The following is an 18,308-nucleotide window of genomic DNA, read 5'->3' as shown; positions in this document are numbered from 1 at the left end:
TATGTTCTGATTTTTTTTGTTATTTTAATAGAAGATCATGACAAAGATAAACATAAAATAATATTTTAAATATTTTAAATATTTTAAATAAATATATGATTTATATGATTTGATTGAGTAATTTGAGGATGTAATTAAGAAAAATCCCTCTCTAAATCATCACTCTTTACAACAAGTTCTTCAATTGATAATGGTATCAAAGGTCAGCTTTTCGATTTTTTTTTTTTTTTTTCTGTCCGACGATAGTAATCTCTCCTCTTTGTTGACCTGCCACAGCGATTATCTCGCTGCTCGTTTACTCTTTTGCCCAGCAGTCCTTCTCCTATGCTATCTATCACAGATTTGTTCTTCTCGCTCATCACCGTCCTCCGTCATTGATTTGCTCTTCTTGCTGACCTGTTTGGCATAGCTTCCTCTGTTCCTCCTCTTCACCCACCGCTTTTGTTGTTGCTGCAGTAACAACATCATCACCTCCTTTGCAGCAACCACAGCACACTCAACATCGATCAACAGCAACACCGCCTCCTCGCCGCAGCAGCAACGACAATGCGATCTCCCCTTCGTGTTATGCTCTGTAGCAACAGCAGCACCAGACGTCGCTGATCTACTGCAATAGCAGCCATCGCCTCCTCGCCGCAGCAACAACGACAGTGCGATCACCCCTTAGTAATTTGTGCAACAGATTTGTTCCACCACCTTGATGATTTGATCAATCCTCTGGCGATGCTGATCTAATTTACCCACCATCGACGATCGTTCCCCTCTCCATTGCTGATCTGATCAGTCATCCATTTCGCTAGTCTGACCAGTCCTCCAATAATATGCAACAGATCATTCCCCTCTCTGACAATTTGATTTGATCAGTCCTTCATCCTTTCCATGCAAAGACTTCTCCACTCGTCTACAATTTGCATCGGGACTCCTTGTTGATCTATTGCCTCGTCGCTACACCGACGATTCTTCCTCCGCCCAAGATCAACAACATTAGCCATCAGTTGCTTCCTCCTGACTAACTTTCGTTGGCTTCTTCAGTGGCATCATCTTTTCGTGTGACCCATATCGCACGGGTGCCAAGGCCATCGATTACATTGCACAATGTGCCATCTCTAGCATGTCAAACTTTGCATCATCTGCTACTATTTACTACTCTAGCGTGTCAATCTCCTCCGACTACTTAACAATCTTATCTTCTTCCTCTTATAATTTTGACACTCCGATAATTATTCCCTTAGGGAACAATATTTATTCTTCACTTACAAACTCATTTATACTAATATAATAATTTTGATCCCCTTCAAACTCTCCAAAAGTATAAATTATAGTTATATTAAGATTATCTTATTTAACAAGTCATTCAAGTCTTAGTTACTAGTTCTATAACATAATTAATCTCTTTATGTAGCACTGTGACAGAATCATGATCCAAGTTACAAATATCTTCATGAATTGCTCTTGCACTCACATGCTAAATCTTGTCCGTTTTAATAAAAATAATTCAAGAGGAAAATACTATTGTTAATTATATGTAAAATATAAAAATTATTATAGATCATAGTCTCAATAGTCTAAGAGATGAATACAAGAAACTAACTATAGTAATTCGGGTACGTGACTCACAAATATCTTTTGAAGAACTATATGATAAGATAATTGATTAAAAAAATATATTTATAACAAAAGAACAGAAATATGAGACTAATTATCATAGCTCAATTCAATAAAAAATCTAAAAGAAAAAAAAGACAATCAAGCAACAATAACTTCAATAATGGATCATAAGTCTCTTAAACCTAAACATATGGGTACATAGAGTCATCATCATCCATTACAAACTCTCCAACCATTGTGGGAAATTCAACTCAAACAACTCAAGAAATAATTTCAACTACATGACTCAAGAAATAACTCCTTTGCACTATTAAATTTTTTTCATAACTCTTTTATTATAAAAGATATAAGCACAGGGGCATCTTTAGTCTGAGATCATAATAAAAAATAATATTTACGAATGATCATCAACTTCACAAATCACCTGATCAATCGCTTTTACTTTAGTTACTGCTCCAATCAATATATGGTATTGTCACATTGGTCATCTATCATTCTCCATTCAAGATTAGCTAATCTTTTGTTACTTTCTTCTAAATTTCAAATCAAGTAGAATTATAGCTCATTGTGATACTTGTTAATGTTTCTCACCAACTAGCAAATTCTTTTACAAAGCCTTTCACTCATACGATGTTTTAATTATATTTGTCCAAGATTTCAAAATTGACATCCTTGATAAAAGTTAAAGCTTAAGGCATGATAGAAGATCATGAAAGAAGTAAACATGGAATGATATTCTTATATTCCTTTTGTCTTCAATCAATCATAGGGGCATCTTTAATTCAAGTTCAAAATAAAGACAACATTTTGAATGATCATTAACTTCACAAATCATCTAACCAATCATTTTTGCTTCAATTAAGATATATTGTTCCTTTGATTTAATTCTTTGCAGGTAATGAGTAAAACGAATCCTCACCTCTCGACTTCAATCATCTATGTTCCGAATTCTACGGTTCTTTCATGTTAATAGAAATAATGACAAAGGTAAATATAAAATGATATTTTTTAGTTCTTATGTCTTAAATAAATTTATAATTTAAAGATCAATCTGTATATTTTAATTGAGTAATTTGAGTATATAATTAAGAAAAAAATTTCTTAAAATCTATATATATACACATCAACTTAATAAAAAAAAAGCATGACTCTTTACATGTTCTTCAATTAATCATGATATCATAGCTCTTCTTACCTCAAGACTTCTCTTTCCTCATTATCCGGTGATAGTAGTCTTTTTCTTCGCTAATATATCGATTATCTCGCTATCGATTTCCTCTTTTACCCAACGGTCCTTCTCCAACGCCAAATCTATCACAGATTTGTTATTCTCTCCTATCACCGCCCTCCATCATTGATTTTCTCATCTCACTAACATGCTTGGCATAGCTTACTCAGTTGCTCCTCTTCACTCATAAATATTGTTGTTGCTATAGCAACAATAGCAATGCCTCCTCGTCACAGCAACAATGACAATGCGATCTCCCCTTCATGATATGTTCTGTAGCAATAACAACACCAGTCATCTTTGGTCTGCAACAACGACACTGCCTCCTCGTCGTAGCAATAATGACAGTGCGATCTCCCCTTCATGATCTGCGCAACAGATTTGCTCCACCACCTCGATCATTTTATCAATCCTCTGGTGACACCGATCTGATCTGCCGCCTTCATTGCTGATCTAGTCAGTCATCCACCACACTGATTTCACTAGTCCTCTGGCAATCTATAGTAGATCATTCCCCTCTCCGATAATCTGATTCTCCTTTCCCCATAAAGACTCCTCCACTCATCAATAATTTGCATTGTGACTACTTGTTGATCTATTGCCTCGTCATTGCACCTATGATTCTTCCTCTGCCCTAGATTAACAACATCAGCCATTAGTGCAACATAAGCATTGCTTCCTTCGGCTTCTTCAATGACATCATCTTTTCTTGTGACCCACCGTAGGAGTGCCAAGGCCATAAGTGATATTTCACAATGTGGCAAACTTTGCATCATCTGCTACCGTCCAGTACTCTAGTATGTCCTCTCCTCTTACTATTTAACAATAATGTCTTCTTCCTCTTCTAATTTTGATACTCCGGTGATTATTCCCGAACAATATTTGCTCTTCACTTACGAGACTCATCTCAATTAATGCAACAACATTGATTCATTTCAAACTCTCCAAAGGTGACAATTATATATCTGGGTAGCTTCTATCGATGACAACATTGATATGACTTGCTAAGTTATATTGATGGCTCCTTTAATTATCCACCCAAAGATATCTATGTACAATGAGAATCAATCCTAATGGCAAATTCTAACCATAAATTATGATTATGCCAAAACCGTCTTATTTTATATGTCATTCAAGCCTCAATTATTGACTCTATAGTACCACTAATATATTTCATGTAATATTGTGATAGAAGCATGGTCCAAGTTATAAACCATCTCCGTGAATCACTCTCGCACTCGAAAAACTAAGTTTTTTTTATACTTTGATGAAAACAACCCAAGAGAAAAGTATTATTATTGATTATATATAAAATCTAAAAATTATTATAATTAGTTTAATTTTAATAAGTTATCTCTCGTGTAATGAAGAAGTCACTGTTCACAATCTGAATAGCCTAAGAGACGGATATAAAAAACTAGTAACAACAATTCGAGCACGTGACTCATCAATGTTATTTGAATAACTATATAACAACATGAAACGTATTTAAAACAAGAAGAGATAAAAATAGGATCAACTATCATAATTTAATTCAATAAAAAATCCAAAGGAAAAGGCTATTAAAGTAGCAAGAACTTCAAAAAAATTGCTAAACAAGAAGTCTCCTAAACACCTAGATAATAAATAGAGTCATCATCATTTATTACACTATTAAATCTTGATAATAACTTCAACTCAAATAGCTAAGAAAATAAATTCAACTACACAATTCATGAAATAACTCCATTACATTATTGAGTTTTTTCTTGACTTGTTTACTGTAAACGATCTGAGCACAAGATTGACATTAAGCTCAATCTTACCAGAGCATGATCAAAGATCATAATAAAGGTAAACATAAAAAGACGTTCTTATATTTATTACATCCTCAATCAATATTATATTTAAATATAAATTTGATTAAATAATTTGAGTACATGATCTCAAGACTTAAAACATGGAATGAACTTGTGAGCAATGTACTGAAGAAACGAAATATGTTGTATAGGCACGATGGAAACCAGGAAGCCTCGAGTAGGGTTCATAGTCAAAGCCGGTCAACATTCGGTATAGTAGGAGGATTTTGGGCAGACATCTTATCGACGTGACCTAACATTTTCCAAAGTCGAGCTGCATCATAACGTTTTGGTCGTTTATTTCATGAGCTGATCTCCTTGTAGACGGGATAAGACGGCGGTTTACTTGACCATGGAGAAAAGGTTTGACCAGGAACACAGCTTAGTTCCCGGTAATTTCCTCTGATTGGTATGTGAGATTTGATAGGGAAGCTTGATGCAGTATAAAAGGTCCCAGTTGGCTCCATTTCTCTTCATCGATCCATTCGAGAAGCAATACAGAAGCATAATTTGCAACCAGAGCATCATCTCCTCCTCGCTAGAAATGGCCATTCCAGTCATCGATTTCTCGAAGTTGGAGGGGAAGGAAAGAGCTGAAACCTTGGCACGGATTGCCAATGGATGCCAAGAATGGGGATTCTTTCAGGTTTGCATCTCATTTGTCCGGTTCCTTCTTTCTCCTTACAGGGATCATTTCGAGTTGACGCTGGTACTAAAGCAGAGGAATCTACCTGACCTGTTTGCAGCTGGTGAACCATGGGATTCCGGTGGATCTCTTGGAGCGCGTGAAGAAGGTGTGCTCCGAGTGCTACAGGCTCAGAGCGGAGGGCTTCAAGGCGTCCAAACCTGTGCAGCTGTTGAACAAGCTGGTGGAAGAAGAAGGCGACGCCGCCGATGCTAAGCGCTTGGATAACGTGGATTGGGAGGACGTCTTCCTTCTCCAGGATGACAACGAGTGGCCGGCCAACCCTCCAGAGTTCAGGTGATCATCAACTTCCACGCAGGGCTCGTCAGGCTAATTGATATGTAGTTATAAGTGGCTAACGTATGCCCTCTTCATGCGCAATCTTGCAGGGAGACCATGAAGGAGTACAGGGAAGAGCTGAGGAAGCTGGCTGAGAAGGTGATGGAAGTAATGGATGAGAATCTGGGGTTCGAGAAGGGCTCCATCAGGAACTCATTCTCCGGAAACGGCGAGCATCAACCCTTCTTCGGCACCAAGGTGAGCCACTACCCACCGTGCCCGCGCCTGGAAATGGTGAACGGCCTTCGCGCCCACACCGACGCAGGCGGCGTCATCCTCCTCTTCCAAGACGACCAAGTGGGCGGCCTGCAGATCCTTAAAGACGGGCAGTGGATCGACGTGCAGCCAGTGGCCAATGCGATAGTCATCAACACGGGAGACCAGATCGAAGTCCTCAGCAACGGGCGGTACAAGAGCGTGTGGCACCGGGTGCTGACGACCAGCGACGGCAACCGCCGCTCCATCGCTTCCTTCTACAACCCCTCCTTGAAGGCCACCATCGCTCCAGGGACCAACAAGGACGACTCTGCTACAGCGCTGTACCCCAAGTACGTTTTCGGGGATTACATGGATGTGTACGTGAAGCAGAAGTTCTTGGCCAAGGAGCCGCGGTTTGCGGCGGTGACAGCCGTGTGAGGATAGCAAAAGTGCACGTCGTTCATTAAGATATATTGTTCCTTCCATTTAATTCTTCGCATGTAATGAATAAAACGAGTCGTCAGCCTCTCGACTATGATCACATAAGTTCTGATTTCTACGGTTCTTTCATGTTAATAGAAATAATGACAAAGGTAAATATAATGATATTCTTTAAATCACGATAGAGATAAATATAAATGATATTTTTGTATTTCTTATATCTTAAATAAATCTATAATTTAAAAATCAATCTGTATATTTTAATTGAGTAATTTGAGTATATAATTAAGAAAAAAATTTAAAATATGTATAAATACACATCACTTTAATTAAAACAATCATGACTCTTTACAAGTTCTTCGACTTCTCCTTCCTCATTGTTTGGTGATCGTAGTCTCTCTTCTTCGTTGACCTACCGATTACCTTACAAGTTCTTCGATTTTCTCTTTTGCCCAACGATCCTTCTTTAATGTCAAATCTATCACAAATTTGTTCTTCTCTCCTACCACCGCCCTCCATCATTGATTTTCTCTTCTCATTAACTTACCTGACATAGCTTCCTCTGTTGCTCCTCCTCACCCATAAATATTGTTGTTGCTACAACAACAATAGCACTGCCTCCTCATCGTAGCAACAACGACAATGCGATCTCCCCTTCGTGATATGTTCTGTAGCAATAGCAACACCAGTCATCATTGGTCTGCAACAATGACACTGCCTCCTCGTCGTAGCAATAATGACCGAGCGATCTCCCCTTCATGATCTGCGCAACAAATTTGCTCCACCACCTCGATCATTTTATCCATCCTCCAATGACACTGGTCTGATCCGCCGCCTTCGACGATTGTTCCCATCTCCATTACTGATCTGATCATTCATCCACCACATTGATTTGACTAGCTCCTATTACGAATTTAGCTTGTTTTGCTTAAGTCTTGCGGCACCCTTGCGTATCCGTCTGCAAAGGTCAACCTCCTTGAAACCTTCCATGGTTCCTTAGGACATACAAAAGAGAAAACGAGTTAGAGAAAACATCTCACTCGGGATACACAAGCAAACATCTCAGAAAACACTTTATAACTAATGTAAATTACAAACAGACTTTACAAGCTTTGAACGGTTGCACAACAAAAGGTCAAAATGGTCTACTACAGACCGAGATCTCTCACAAGTATCGACATGATACAATCTTTATTTACAAGCCTAAAATGGCCACCAAGCCCAACTAAAATAGGGTTGTAAAGTCTTCGACCGTCCTTCTACATGCTATACAAAGCATGAAAAACCAAACGATATAGACATACATAAGCATTACATTAAATATCCTATTTAAAAGTTTGTTTGTGACACTCTAGCAATCTACGATATATCTTTCCCCTCTCTGATAAGCTGATTTGATCCAAGGCCATCATTGACACTTCATAATGTGGCAAACTTTGCATCATTTGCTACTGTCCACTACTTTGGTGTGTCCTTTCCTCTGATTATTTAACAATTATGTCTTCTTCCTCTTCTAATTTTGATACTCCAGTGATTGTTCCCTTAAGGAACAAAATTTGCTCTTCACCTGCAAGACTCATCTCTATTAATGCAATAATATTGATTCCATTCGAACTCTCCAAAAGTAGAAACTATACATCTTAGTAAATTTGATTTATCAAGCTTCTTTTTGGATATGATTTGCTATGTTATATCGATGGCTCCTTCAATTGTCCATCCAAAGATATCCATGTTGTTGAATCTCGTATTTTGATGATGAAACTACTTGATATATGTTTATGATTTAATCTGCGTTTTGAGTGACGCAGGATGCTTTGATCAGGATGAGACAATTAAAGCAGGAACATCATGTTGTGCCGGAGGAACATGTCAGAAGATTGGACGTCGGGCCGGTGGATCGGTCGACGTATCGACAGAAGGCTTCGGGCCGTGGACTCGGGCATCGGGCCAAGAAGAGCGGGTATTGTGCCAAGGATATCGGAGTTGCGGAGTCAACAGGCCGATTGGGCAATAGGCTGCAGGAAAGGACGATGCGCCGAAGAATCGGACGAAGCGTCGAGGGACCAATGACATGCCGGACAACTTGGTTAATTGCTTAGGATTAATTGTCTCGATCGAAGTTTTGTTTTAAGTGTGCAGGATTAACTACGATGAAAGATAGACAAGCAGCAGGAGTTGCGCCGGAGTCAAGTTCATGATCACGTTGGGAGTTCGGAGATTCTGCGAGAACAGATCCGAGAAGTCCAGAAGCTTGCCAAGCGAAGCTCGTCGGAACTTGCCAAGTGGATCGTCGCAAAGTCCAGGAGTTTGTCGGAAGTCCGCAGGAGCATCACCGAGGGTTCATCGGATGATCGACGAAAGTTCGCCGGAAACTCGCCGGAAGGAGCGATTGACGCACCGAAGCAAAGCTGCAGAAGTTGTCTTAGATTTAATCATAGTTAGCACGTTGATTAAGTTGGAAAATGGGAGGTGATCCCATTGGCTTAATCTTGGGGCAATTGGGCCCCTAAAAGATTGAAATTGGGCCGAATGGAATGAACCATTCGGACCTTGATTGCACCAGGAGGTGCAACCGCCCAGGCCAGGAGGTGGCACCGCCTGGGCTAGGCCTTCCAGCGAGACTTGGCGGTGCAACCTCCTCAGCAGAGAGGTGGCACCGCCTGAGCTCAGTCTTCGAGCTAGACTGGGCGGTGCAACCTCCCTGACAGAGAGGTGGCACTGCCTGAGCTCAGTCTTCGAGCTCTGGCAGAGAGGTGCAACCGCCTCTGTCAAGAGGTGGCACCGCCTGAGCTCAGTCTTCGAGCTCTGCCAGGCGGTGCAACCTCTCCAGTCAAGAGGTGCAACCGCCTGATCCCGGAATTCCGGGATTTGATCGTTTTGAGCTCCAAATTTGAACTGGGTTGGGGCCTATAAATTCCCCACCCATTCAGCACTGAAAGAGCAAGAACTCAAGCCGAAATCTTGATCTTTTCAGTGGTTCTTAGAGCTCAAAACTGCTAGTTTTCCTCCTCCTTCTGTTCTTCAAGTTTGAGTTGTAAAGAGAGGAGAGAAAACATTTGTAAGGGTTGTCTCCTGAGCCCGTCAAAAGGAGTGAAACTGTAAAAGGGAAGTTTGGCCTTCGCCTATTGAAGGAAGGCCCCTAGTTGACGTCGGCAACCTCGTCGGTGGAGGAAGCCAAAAGTGGAGTAGGTCAAGGCTGACCGAACCACTCTAAATCTCTGGTTTGCGTTTATTTTTGAGCACTTTATCATTACTGCAAACCTCCTTCATTACTACTGCTCTCTGCGCTTTCACGAACAAGTTCTAAGTGCTGTTCTTCTGAATCTGCATTCAGACGTAAATTCGTGTTTTCGTACATTACTGTTTACGTTTACGTTTGATTCTGCAGAACCGTCTTCCGTGCTTTCACGAATGAGTTTCTTTGCAGTTTACACTTACATTTTGATTCTATTGATAACTGCAAACTGTCCTCTGCTATTTTACGAACGAGTTTCAACATTTAGACGTAAAACTGCATTTAGACGTAAAACTGCATTTAGACGTAAATCGGCTTTCCTCGCACAATCATCAGATCTCAGTTCATGTTTACGTCTTGATTTCAACTGCATACTGCCTTCTGCGAGTATACAAACGAGTTTCAAAGTTTAGACGTAAATCTGCGTTTAAGACGTAAATCTGCGTTTAGACGTAAATCTGCGTCTAGACGTAAATCTGCGTTTAGACGTAAATCTGTTTTTTTGCAGATTACGTTTTGAGCTGAACAACAGCAGCACACTGTCTTTATACTTCTGCTTAAACTGCTTCTAGACGCAAACTGTGTTTAGACGCAATCTGCGCTTAGACGCAATCTGCACTTAGACGCAATCTGCGCTTAGACGCAATCTGCGCTAAGACGCAAACTGCGCTTAGACGCAATCTGAGTTTAGACGCAATCTGCATTTAGACGCAAACTGCATTTAGACGCTAACTGTGTTTAAACGTAAACTGCACTTAATCATAAGTAATCTTAGAATCGGCTTTATCGAACGAACGCAGCTTTCGTTTTTTAATCGCTGAAAAATATCCGCTGCACTAATTCACCCCCCCCCCCCCCCCCCCCCTCTTAGTGCTCTCGATCCTAACAATTGGTATCAGAGCGGGGTATTTCTCATTTCGGATTTACACCCGAGAGAAATGGCTCTTAAAGAGGGCTTATCGGTTGTTCGTCCACCGTTCTTTAATGGATTGGACTACACTTATTGGAAAACTCGAATGAGAGTTTTCTTGATTTCTCTAAATCTGGATTTATGGAATATCGTTGAAAACGGTTTTTAACTTCCCTCTAAACCGATGAACGATTGGTCAGATTTAGAGAAGAAGTATTTTTCTTTAAACGCAAAGGCTATGAATGCCTTATTTTGCGCTTTGGACAAAAATGAGTTCAATCGGGTTTCTTTGTGCGAAACGGCTTTCGATATTTGGCGTGCTCTTGAAATCACACACGAGGGAACTAGTAGAGTCAAAGACTCGAAAGTTAATATTTTACTGCATGATTTCGAGCTTTTTCATATGAAACCAAGCGAAACCGTTGTTGACATGTACACCCGTTTTACGGATGTCGTCAATGGTTTAAAATCACTTGGTAAAAGCTTTTCGGATTTTGAACTCGTTAACAAAGTTTTGCGCTCACTTTCTAAAACTTGGGATTCTAAAGTAACTGCTATTCAAGAATCGAAAAACTTGAACCAATTTCCACTTGAAGAACTAATTGGTTCATTGATCACATATGAAATGACGTGCAATGCACGTGAAGAACTTGAGAACCACCTTCCAAAGAACAGGAAGGATTTGGAACTCTGGACAAATGAATGCCACTTGAGCGATGACTCAAGTGATGAGGACAATGATGAACAAAACAACCTTCCAAAGAACAGGAAGGATTTGGGACATAGAACATTTGAAGACCACTCGAGCATAAGCTCAAGTGATGGTGAACTTAAACTACAAATGAAACGAAAATTAAAAAGCAAAAAGAATCAAACTACTTGCTTTAAACGCAAGAAGAAGAACAAAAATTGGGATGAATCGAGCTCCTCCGAAGAAGAGAAAGTCAACAAAAGCAAGGCGGCAAACTACGCCTTAACAGCCCACAATGATGAGGTAATCGAAATCCCCCTAATTTATTTTGAAATTACTTGATGCTTTCATGATATATTTTTCTCTTTTAGTTTAGAATTAATTTTCTTAAAAATTACATGTTAAAAAATTATTATGATCATACTAAGTAATTTCGAAAATGATAATATTGCATATTTTATGAAAAACAAATAAAATGATCTTGATTGAAAATATGAAATCATGGTTAAGAAGTAATAATGTGCATTACGTTGATTTTCATTGTTATTTCTCGATTTTGATTAAAGATCATGTTTGACTTGAAGAAATGCATAATGATGAAATTAAATATTTCGATTGACAATTTCATGCATGAGATATACATGATGATTTTTGTGATTGATGGTTATATGATGAAATTCATTTTACGATCCTAAACGTTGATGCATGTTTTCATTTGACATAAATGAAAAGGCATGCTAACATGAAATCGATCACTTAAGATGAAACACTTAAAAAAGGGGAGAAATATATGAATTGATGCTATCACTGATGCTATGATTAGGCCGTACTTGCATCACCAAGAAATATATGATTGCTATCATTGCTATATGCCCTGTATCAAGATATCAAACAAAAAATTTGCATCATACGAGCTGATATCTTACCATGTGATGCAATGCTACACTTGCTAAAATATTCGAAATGTGTACATCATGCCCTGTATCAAGATATCAAACAAAATCTTGTTTCACAGTTTTACGCATTGATATCTTACCATATGATGAAATGCTACAATTGATGAACACTTGAAATGTAATCCTCTATCTAATTGATTTTTCAATAAATCTATGCTTGTCATACATGAATTTATTGAATGTAATTTTGAGGATGATTTCAGATTTGACAAATGCTTGATTCGTATTTACGACATAAGATACACTTTAAATATGAATCATGCATCAATCATGTTAAATGCTTTTCCCATCTTATCGAGATTAATGATTTCATGATATTGTGTGAATCTCGAAATTGATTTTGATGAAATAGTAATAACGTTATTCATGTTATGAATCTTAAAAATGATAATATGCTTCATGTGATAATATGAATACACGAAACACTTATGATATGATTTTTATACAATTCCGTGTATTCATAAAATATTTATCTCCTCATCCAATAACTTTTCTTGATATTCCTTATGAGATAAAATGAAATAATGCATGAAATACAAATGAGGAGTTATTGATCATGCATGGTAGGATATAATTTGACAAAATTGATACCATCATGATATGAAACATTTATGATTTGCAATTATGCATGCAATACTTGTGCTTTCTAATTATGATGTGATGTATTGCATATGATGTAAATCATGATGAGTGCTAAGTTACACATTTTGAGAAGAAATTGCTATATTGAAACATTAATGTAATTATGAATGATGATATGATATTATGCATGTAATACTTCAACTTATGATAATGCAATGATAAAATATTCATGATGAAAAATTGTCTTGACATTCATAACTTGATTATTCATCCTTTGTCATGATTTTGAAATCGTTGTAAAAGAAAAAAAGAACTACAAAACTGTATTCTTCCTTTCTTTTTGACAATGACAAAGGGGGAGATAGCTAGTTTGCACAAGTCAAGAAGATGCAAAAACTTGATTGCTAACTTGCTTATTTCAAGAAGCAAAAATTGTCTTCTTGAAAATCACTATCTTGAATATCTCAAGAAGCAAGACTTGCAACCTGCACATTACAATAGGAAGCAATAATCATGAGCCTACACAAGAAAGTTATCTTGCATTTGCTTTCGAAGTTTTTGCTAGCTTGTATATTGCGAAACTTGTATATCGTAAAAATTGCTAGCTTGTAGTCTAAAGAGAAGCGAAAAGTTGCTATCTCAAAAGAAGCATATGTGCTATCTTGCCTATCTCAAGAGGCAAAAATGCTAACTTGCACATCTAGCAAAACTTGACAAATTTGCATATTTCAAGAAGCAAGAGTTGCCTTCTTGAACATCTCTAATTTGCTAGCTTGCATGATATAGAACTTGCTATCTTGAACATCTCTAATTTTCATACCAAGTGCTATCTTGTATGCTATAAAACTTGCATATCTAAAACTTGATAGCTTGAATATTCTAAGCATGATTCAAAACTTGCTATATTTTCTAGCAAAATTGCATGATGATAAAACTTGATAATATGTTTTTCATGCAATGAGTTGAACCAATATCACAAACACTTGATTGTGATACTTCTCCTTTTTGTTGATGACAAAGGGGGAGAAGTATGTTGATGAAAGTATGCTGATGACATGACATGTGATGCATAAGTTTATGTATATGTTCATGTTGACGTGTTGCAAGTATTCATGATGAATATTGCAATGACTTGAATTCAGTTTGAATTCAAGGTTCTATCAATATGGCATATTGATAGGGGGAGTTTGTTTAAACTCTGGGAGTTAAGGTTAACTCCGATTATGATGACATGTTGCTTAGATTTTTGAATCTAAGAGTTTCTATCAATAAGGTATATTGATAGGGGGAGTTTGTTTAAACTCCGGGAGTTAGGTTTAACTCCGTCATCAAGTGGTTGTCATCATCAAAAAGGGGGAGATTGTTGAATCTCGTATTTTGATGATGAAACTACTTGATATATGTTTATGATTTAATCTGCGTTTTGAGTGACGCAGGATGCTTTGATCAGGATGAGACAATTAAAGCAGGAACATCATGTTGTGCCGGAGGAACATGTCAGAAGATTGGACGTCGGGCCGGTGGATCGGTCGACGTATCGACAGAAGGCTTCGGGCCGTGGACTCGGGCATCGGGCCAAGAAGAGCGGGTATTGTGTCAAGGATATCGGAGTTGCGGAGTCAACAGGCCGATTGGGCAATAGGCTGCAGGAAAGGACGATGCGCCGAAGAATCGGACGAAGCGTCGAGGGACCAATGACATGCCGGACAACTTGGTTAATTGCTTAGGATTAATTGTCTCGATCGAAGTTTTGTTTTAAGTGTGCAGGATTAACTACGATGAAAGATAGACAAGCAGCAGGAGTTGCGCCGGAGTCAAGTTCATGATCACGTTGGGAGTTCGGAGGTTCTGCGAGAACAGATCCGAGAAGTCCAGAAGCTTGCCAAGCGAAGCTCGTCGGAACTTGCCAAGTGGATCGTCGCAAAGTCCAGGAGTTTGCCGGAAGTCCGCAGGAGCATCACCGAGGGTTCATCGGATGATCGACGGAAGTTCGCCAGAAACTCGCCGGAAGGAGCGATTGACGCACCGAAGCAAAGCTGCAGAAGTTGTCTTAGATTTAATCGTAGTTAGCACATTGATTAAGTTGGAAAATGGGAGGTGATCCCATTGGCTTAATCTTGGGGCAATTGGGCCCCTAAAAGATTGAAATTGGGCCGAATGGAATGAACCATTCGGACCTTGATTGCACCAGGAGGTGCAACCGCCCAGGCCAGGAGGTGGCACCGCCTGGGCTAGGCCTTCCAGCGAGACTTGGCGGTGCAACCTCCTCAGCAGAGAGGTGGCACCGCCTGAGCTCAGTCTTCGAGGGACCAATGACATGCCGGACAACTTGGTTAATTGCTTAGGATTAATTGTCTCGATCGAAGTTTTGTTTTAAGTGTGCAGGATTAACTACGATGAAAGATAGACAAGCAGCAGGAGTTGCGCCGGAGTCAAGTTCATGATCATGTTGGGAGTTCGGAGGTTCTGCGAGAACAGATCCGAGAAGTCCAGAAGCTTGCCAAGCGAAGCTCGTCGGAACTTGCCAAGTGGATCGTCGCAAAGTCCAGGAGTTTGCCGGAAGTCCGCAGGAGCATCACCGAGGGTTCATCGGATGATCGACGGAAGTTCGTCGGAAACTCGCCGGAAGGAGCGATTGACGCACCGAAGCAAAGCTGCAGAAGTTGTCTTAGATTTAATCATAGTTAGCACGTTGATTAAGTTGGAAAATGGGAGGTGATCCCATTGGCTTAATCTTGGGGCAATTGGGCCCCTAAAAGATTGAAATTGGGCCGAATGGAATGAACCATTCGGACCTTGATTGCACCAGGAGGTGCAACCGCCCAGGCCAGGAGGTGGCACCGCCTGGGCTAGGCCTTCCAGCGAGACTTGGCGGTGCAACCTCCTCGGCAGAGAGGTGGCACCGCCTGAGCTCAGTCTTCGAGCTAGACTGGGCGGTGCAACCTCCCTGACAGAGAGGTGGCACCGCCTGAGCTCAGTCTTCGAGCTCTGGCAGAGAGGTGCAACCGCCTCTGTCAAGAGGTGGCACCGCCTGAGCTCAGTCTTCGAGCTCTGCCAGGCGGTGCAACCTCTCCAGTCAGGAGGTGCAACCGCCTGATCCCGAAATTCCGGGATTTGATCGTTTTGAGCTCCAAATTTGAACTGGGTTGGGGCCTATAAATTCCCCACCCATTCAGCACTGAAAGAGCAAGAACTCAAGCCGAAATCTTGATCTTTTCAGTGGTTCTTAGAGCTCAAAACTGCTAGTTTTCCTCCTCCTTCTGTTCTTCAAGTTTGAGTTGTAAAGAGAGGAGAGAAAACATTTGTAAGGGTTGTCTCCTGAGCCCGTCAAAAGGAGTGAAACTGTAAAAGGGAAGTTTGGCCTTCGCCTATTGAAGGAAGGCCCCTAGTTGACGTCGGCAACCTCGTCGGTGGAGGAAGCCAAAAGTGGAGTAGGTCAAGGCTGACCGAACCACTCTAAATCTCTGGTTTGCGTTTATTTTTGAGCACTTTATCATTACTGCAAACCTCCTTCATTACTACTGCTCTCTGCGCTTTCACGAACAAGTTCTAAGTGCTGTTCTTCTGAATCTGCATTCAGACGTAAATTCGTGTTTTCGTACATTACTGTTTACGTTTACGTTTGATTCTGCAGAACCGTCTTCCGTGCTTTCACGAACGAGTTTCTTTGCAGTTTACACTTACATTTTGATTCTATTGATAACTGCAAACTGTCCTCTGCTATTTTACGAACGAGTTTCAACATTTAGACGTAAAACTGCATTTAGACGTAAAACTGCATTTAGACGTAAATCGGCTTTCCTCGCACAATCATCAGATCTCAGTTCATGTTTACGTCTTGATTTCAACTGCATACTGCCTTCTGCGAGTATACAAACGAGTTTCAAAGTTTAGATGTAAATCTGCGTTTAAGACGTAAATCTGCGTTTAGACGTAAATCTGCGTCTAGACGTAAATCTGCGTTTAGACGTAAATCTGTTTTTTTGCAGATTACATTTTGAGCTGAACAACAGCAGCACACTGTCTTTATACTTCTGCTTAAACTGCTTCTAGACGCAAACTGTGTTTAGACGCAATCTGCGCTTAGACGCAATCTGCACTTAGACGCAATCTGCGCTTAGACGCAATCTGCGCTAAGACGCAAACTGCGCTTAGACGCAATCTGCATTTAGACGCAAACTGCATTTAGACGCTAACTGTGTTTAAACGTAAACTGCACTTAATCATAAGTAATCTTAGAATCGGCTTTATCGAACGAACGCAGTTTTCGTTTTTTAATCGCTGAAAAATATCCGCTGCACTAATTCACCCCCCCCCCCTCTTAGTGCTCTCGATCCTAACACATGTACAATGAGAACCAATCCTAATGGCAAATTCTAACCATAAATTATGGTTATGTCAAGATCGTCTTATTCTATAAGTCATTCAGTTTCTAGCTCTATAATACCACTAATCTCTTTCATTCAATATTATGATAGAAGCATGGTCCAAGTTATAAACCATCTTCGCGAATTCTCACACTCGTAATGTTAAGTCTTTTTCTAATTTGATGAAAACAACCGAAGAGAAAAGTACTATTATTGATTATATAAAAAATCTAACAATTATTATAGATAATTTGATTTTAATAAGTTATCCTTAGTGATGAAGAAATAATTGTTCACACTCTTAATAGCCTAAGAGATAATATAAAAAACTAGTGATAATAATTAGAACATGTGACTCATCAATGTTATATAAAAAAACTAGTGACAACAATTTGATCACGTGACTCATTAATGTTATTTGAAAAACTATATGATAAGATGATTGATTATGAAACGTATTTGAAATAAGAAGAGATGAAGATAATACCAACTATCACAACTTGATTCAATCAAAAATCTAAAGGAAAAGACAATTAAAGCAACAATAACTTCAATAAATGATTGAACAAGAAGTCTCCTAAACACTTGGGTAATAAATAGAGCCATCATCCTCTATTACACTCTTATCTATACAAACATGATGGTAAGTTCAACTCTAATAGCTCAGAAAATAAATTCAACCACACAACCTAGGAAATAACTCCATTATACTATTGAATTTTTTTCTTAACTTATTTATTGTAAAGGATCTGAGTACAAGCGCATGTTTAATCGAATGTTAAAATAAAGATAATATTTATGAATAATTATCAATTTCATAAATCATCCAATCAATCATTTTTGCATCAATTACTACTCCATTCAATGTGTGACATCATCGTCTTGATCATTTGTCATCATGCAATCAACAATAGTTAATCTCTCCTTACTTTCTTCAAAATTTCAAATCAAGTAAAATTTTAATTCATTGTGATGATTGTATTAGCAATAAAAATCACCGACAACCTTTTGAAATGTCGGTCCAAGATTAACATCATTGACCAAAGCTCAATTTTGCGAAAGCATGATCGAAGATCATAATAAAGATAAACATAAAAAGACATTCTTATATTTGCTACATCCTCAATCAAGTACATGATCTCAAGACTTAAAAAAAAGGAATGAGCTTGTGAGCAATGTACTGAAGAAACGAAATATGTCGTATAGCCACGATGGAAACCAGGAAGCCTC

At 39.1% G+C, this 18,308-nt stretch overlaps 1 protein-coding gene across 1 annotated transcript; it reads left to right on the top strand.

The window, feature by feature from the left end:
- Positions 1-5,155: 5,155 nt before the first annotated feature.
- On the top strand, positions 5,156-6,449 carry LOC103974596 (1-aminocyclopropane-1-carboxylate oxidase-like). Its single transcript, XM_009389453.3, has 3 exons — positions 5,156-5,320; positions 5,421-5,656; positions 5,749-6,449. The coding sequence occupies exons 1-3, from the start codon at positions 5,219-5,221 to the stop codon at positions 6,332-6,334; spliced, it is 924 nt and encodes a 307-aa protein (XP_009387728.2). The 5' UTR covers positions 5,156-5,218; the 3' UTR covers positions 6,335-6,449.
- The last annotated feature ends 11,859 nt before the right edge of the window (positions 6,450-18,308 follow it).

This window comes from Musa acuminata, chromosome BXJ3-6 (genome assembly GCF_036884655.1).
Source record: "Musa acuminata AAA Group cultivar baxijiao chromosome BXJ3-6, Cavendish_Baxijiao_AAA, whole genome shotgun sequence".
Classification (NCBI taxonomy): Eukaryota; Viridiplantae; Streptophyta; class Magnoliopsida; order Zingiberales; family Musaceae; genus Musa; species Musa acuminata.
Note: the sequence above shows the minus strand (reverse complement) of the source record. Positions and strands in the feature narration are given on the sequence as shown.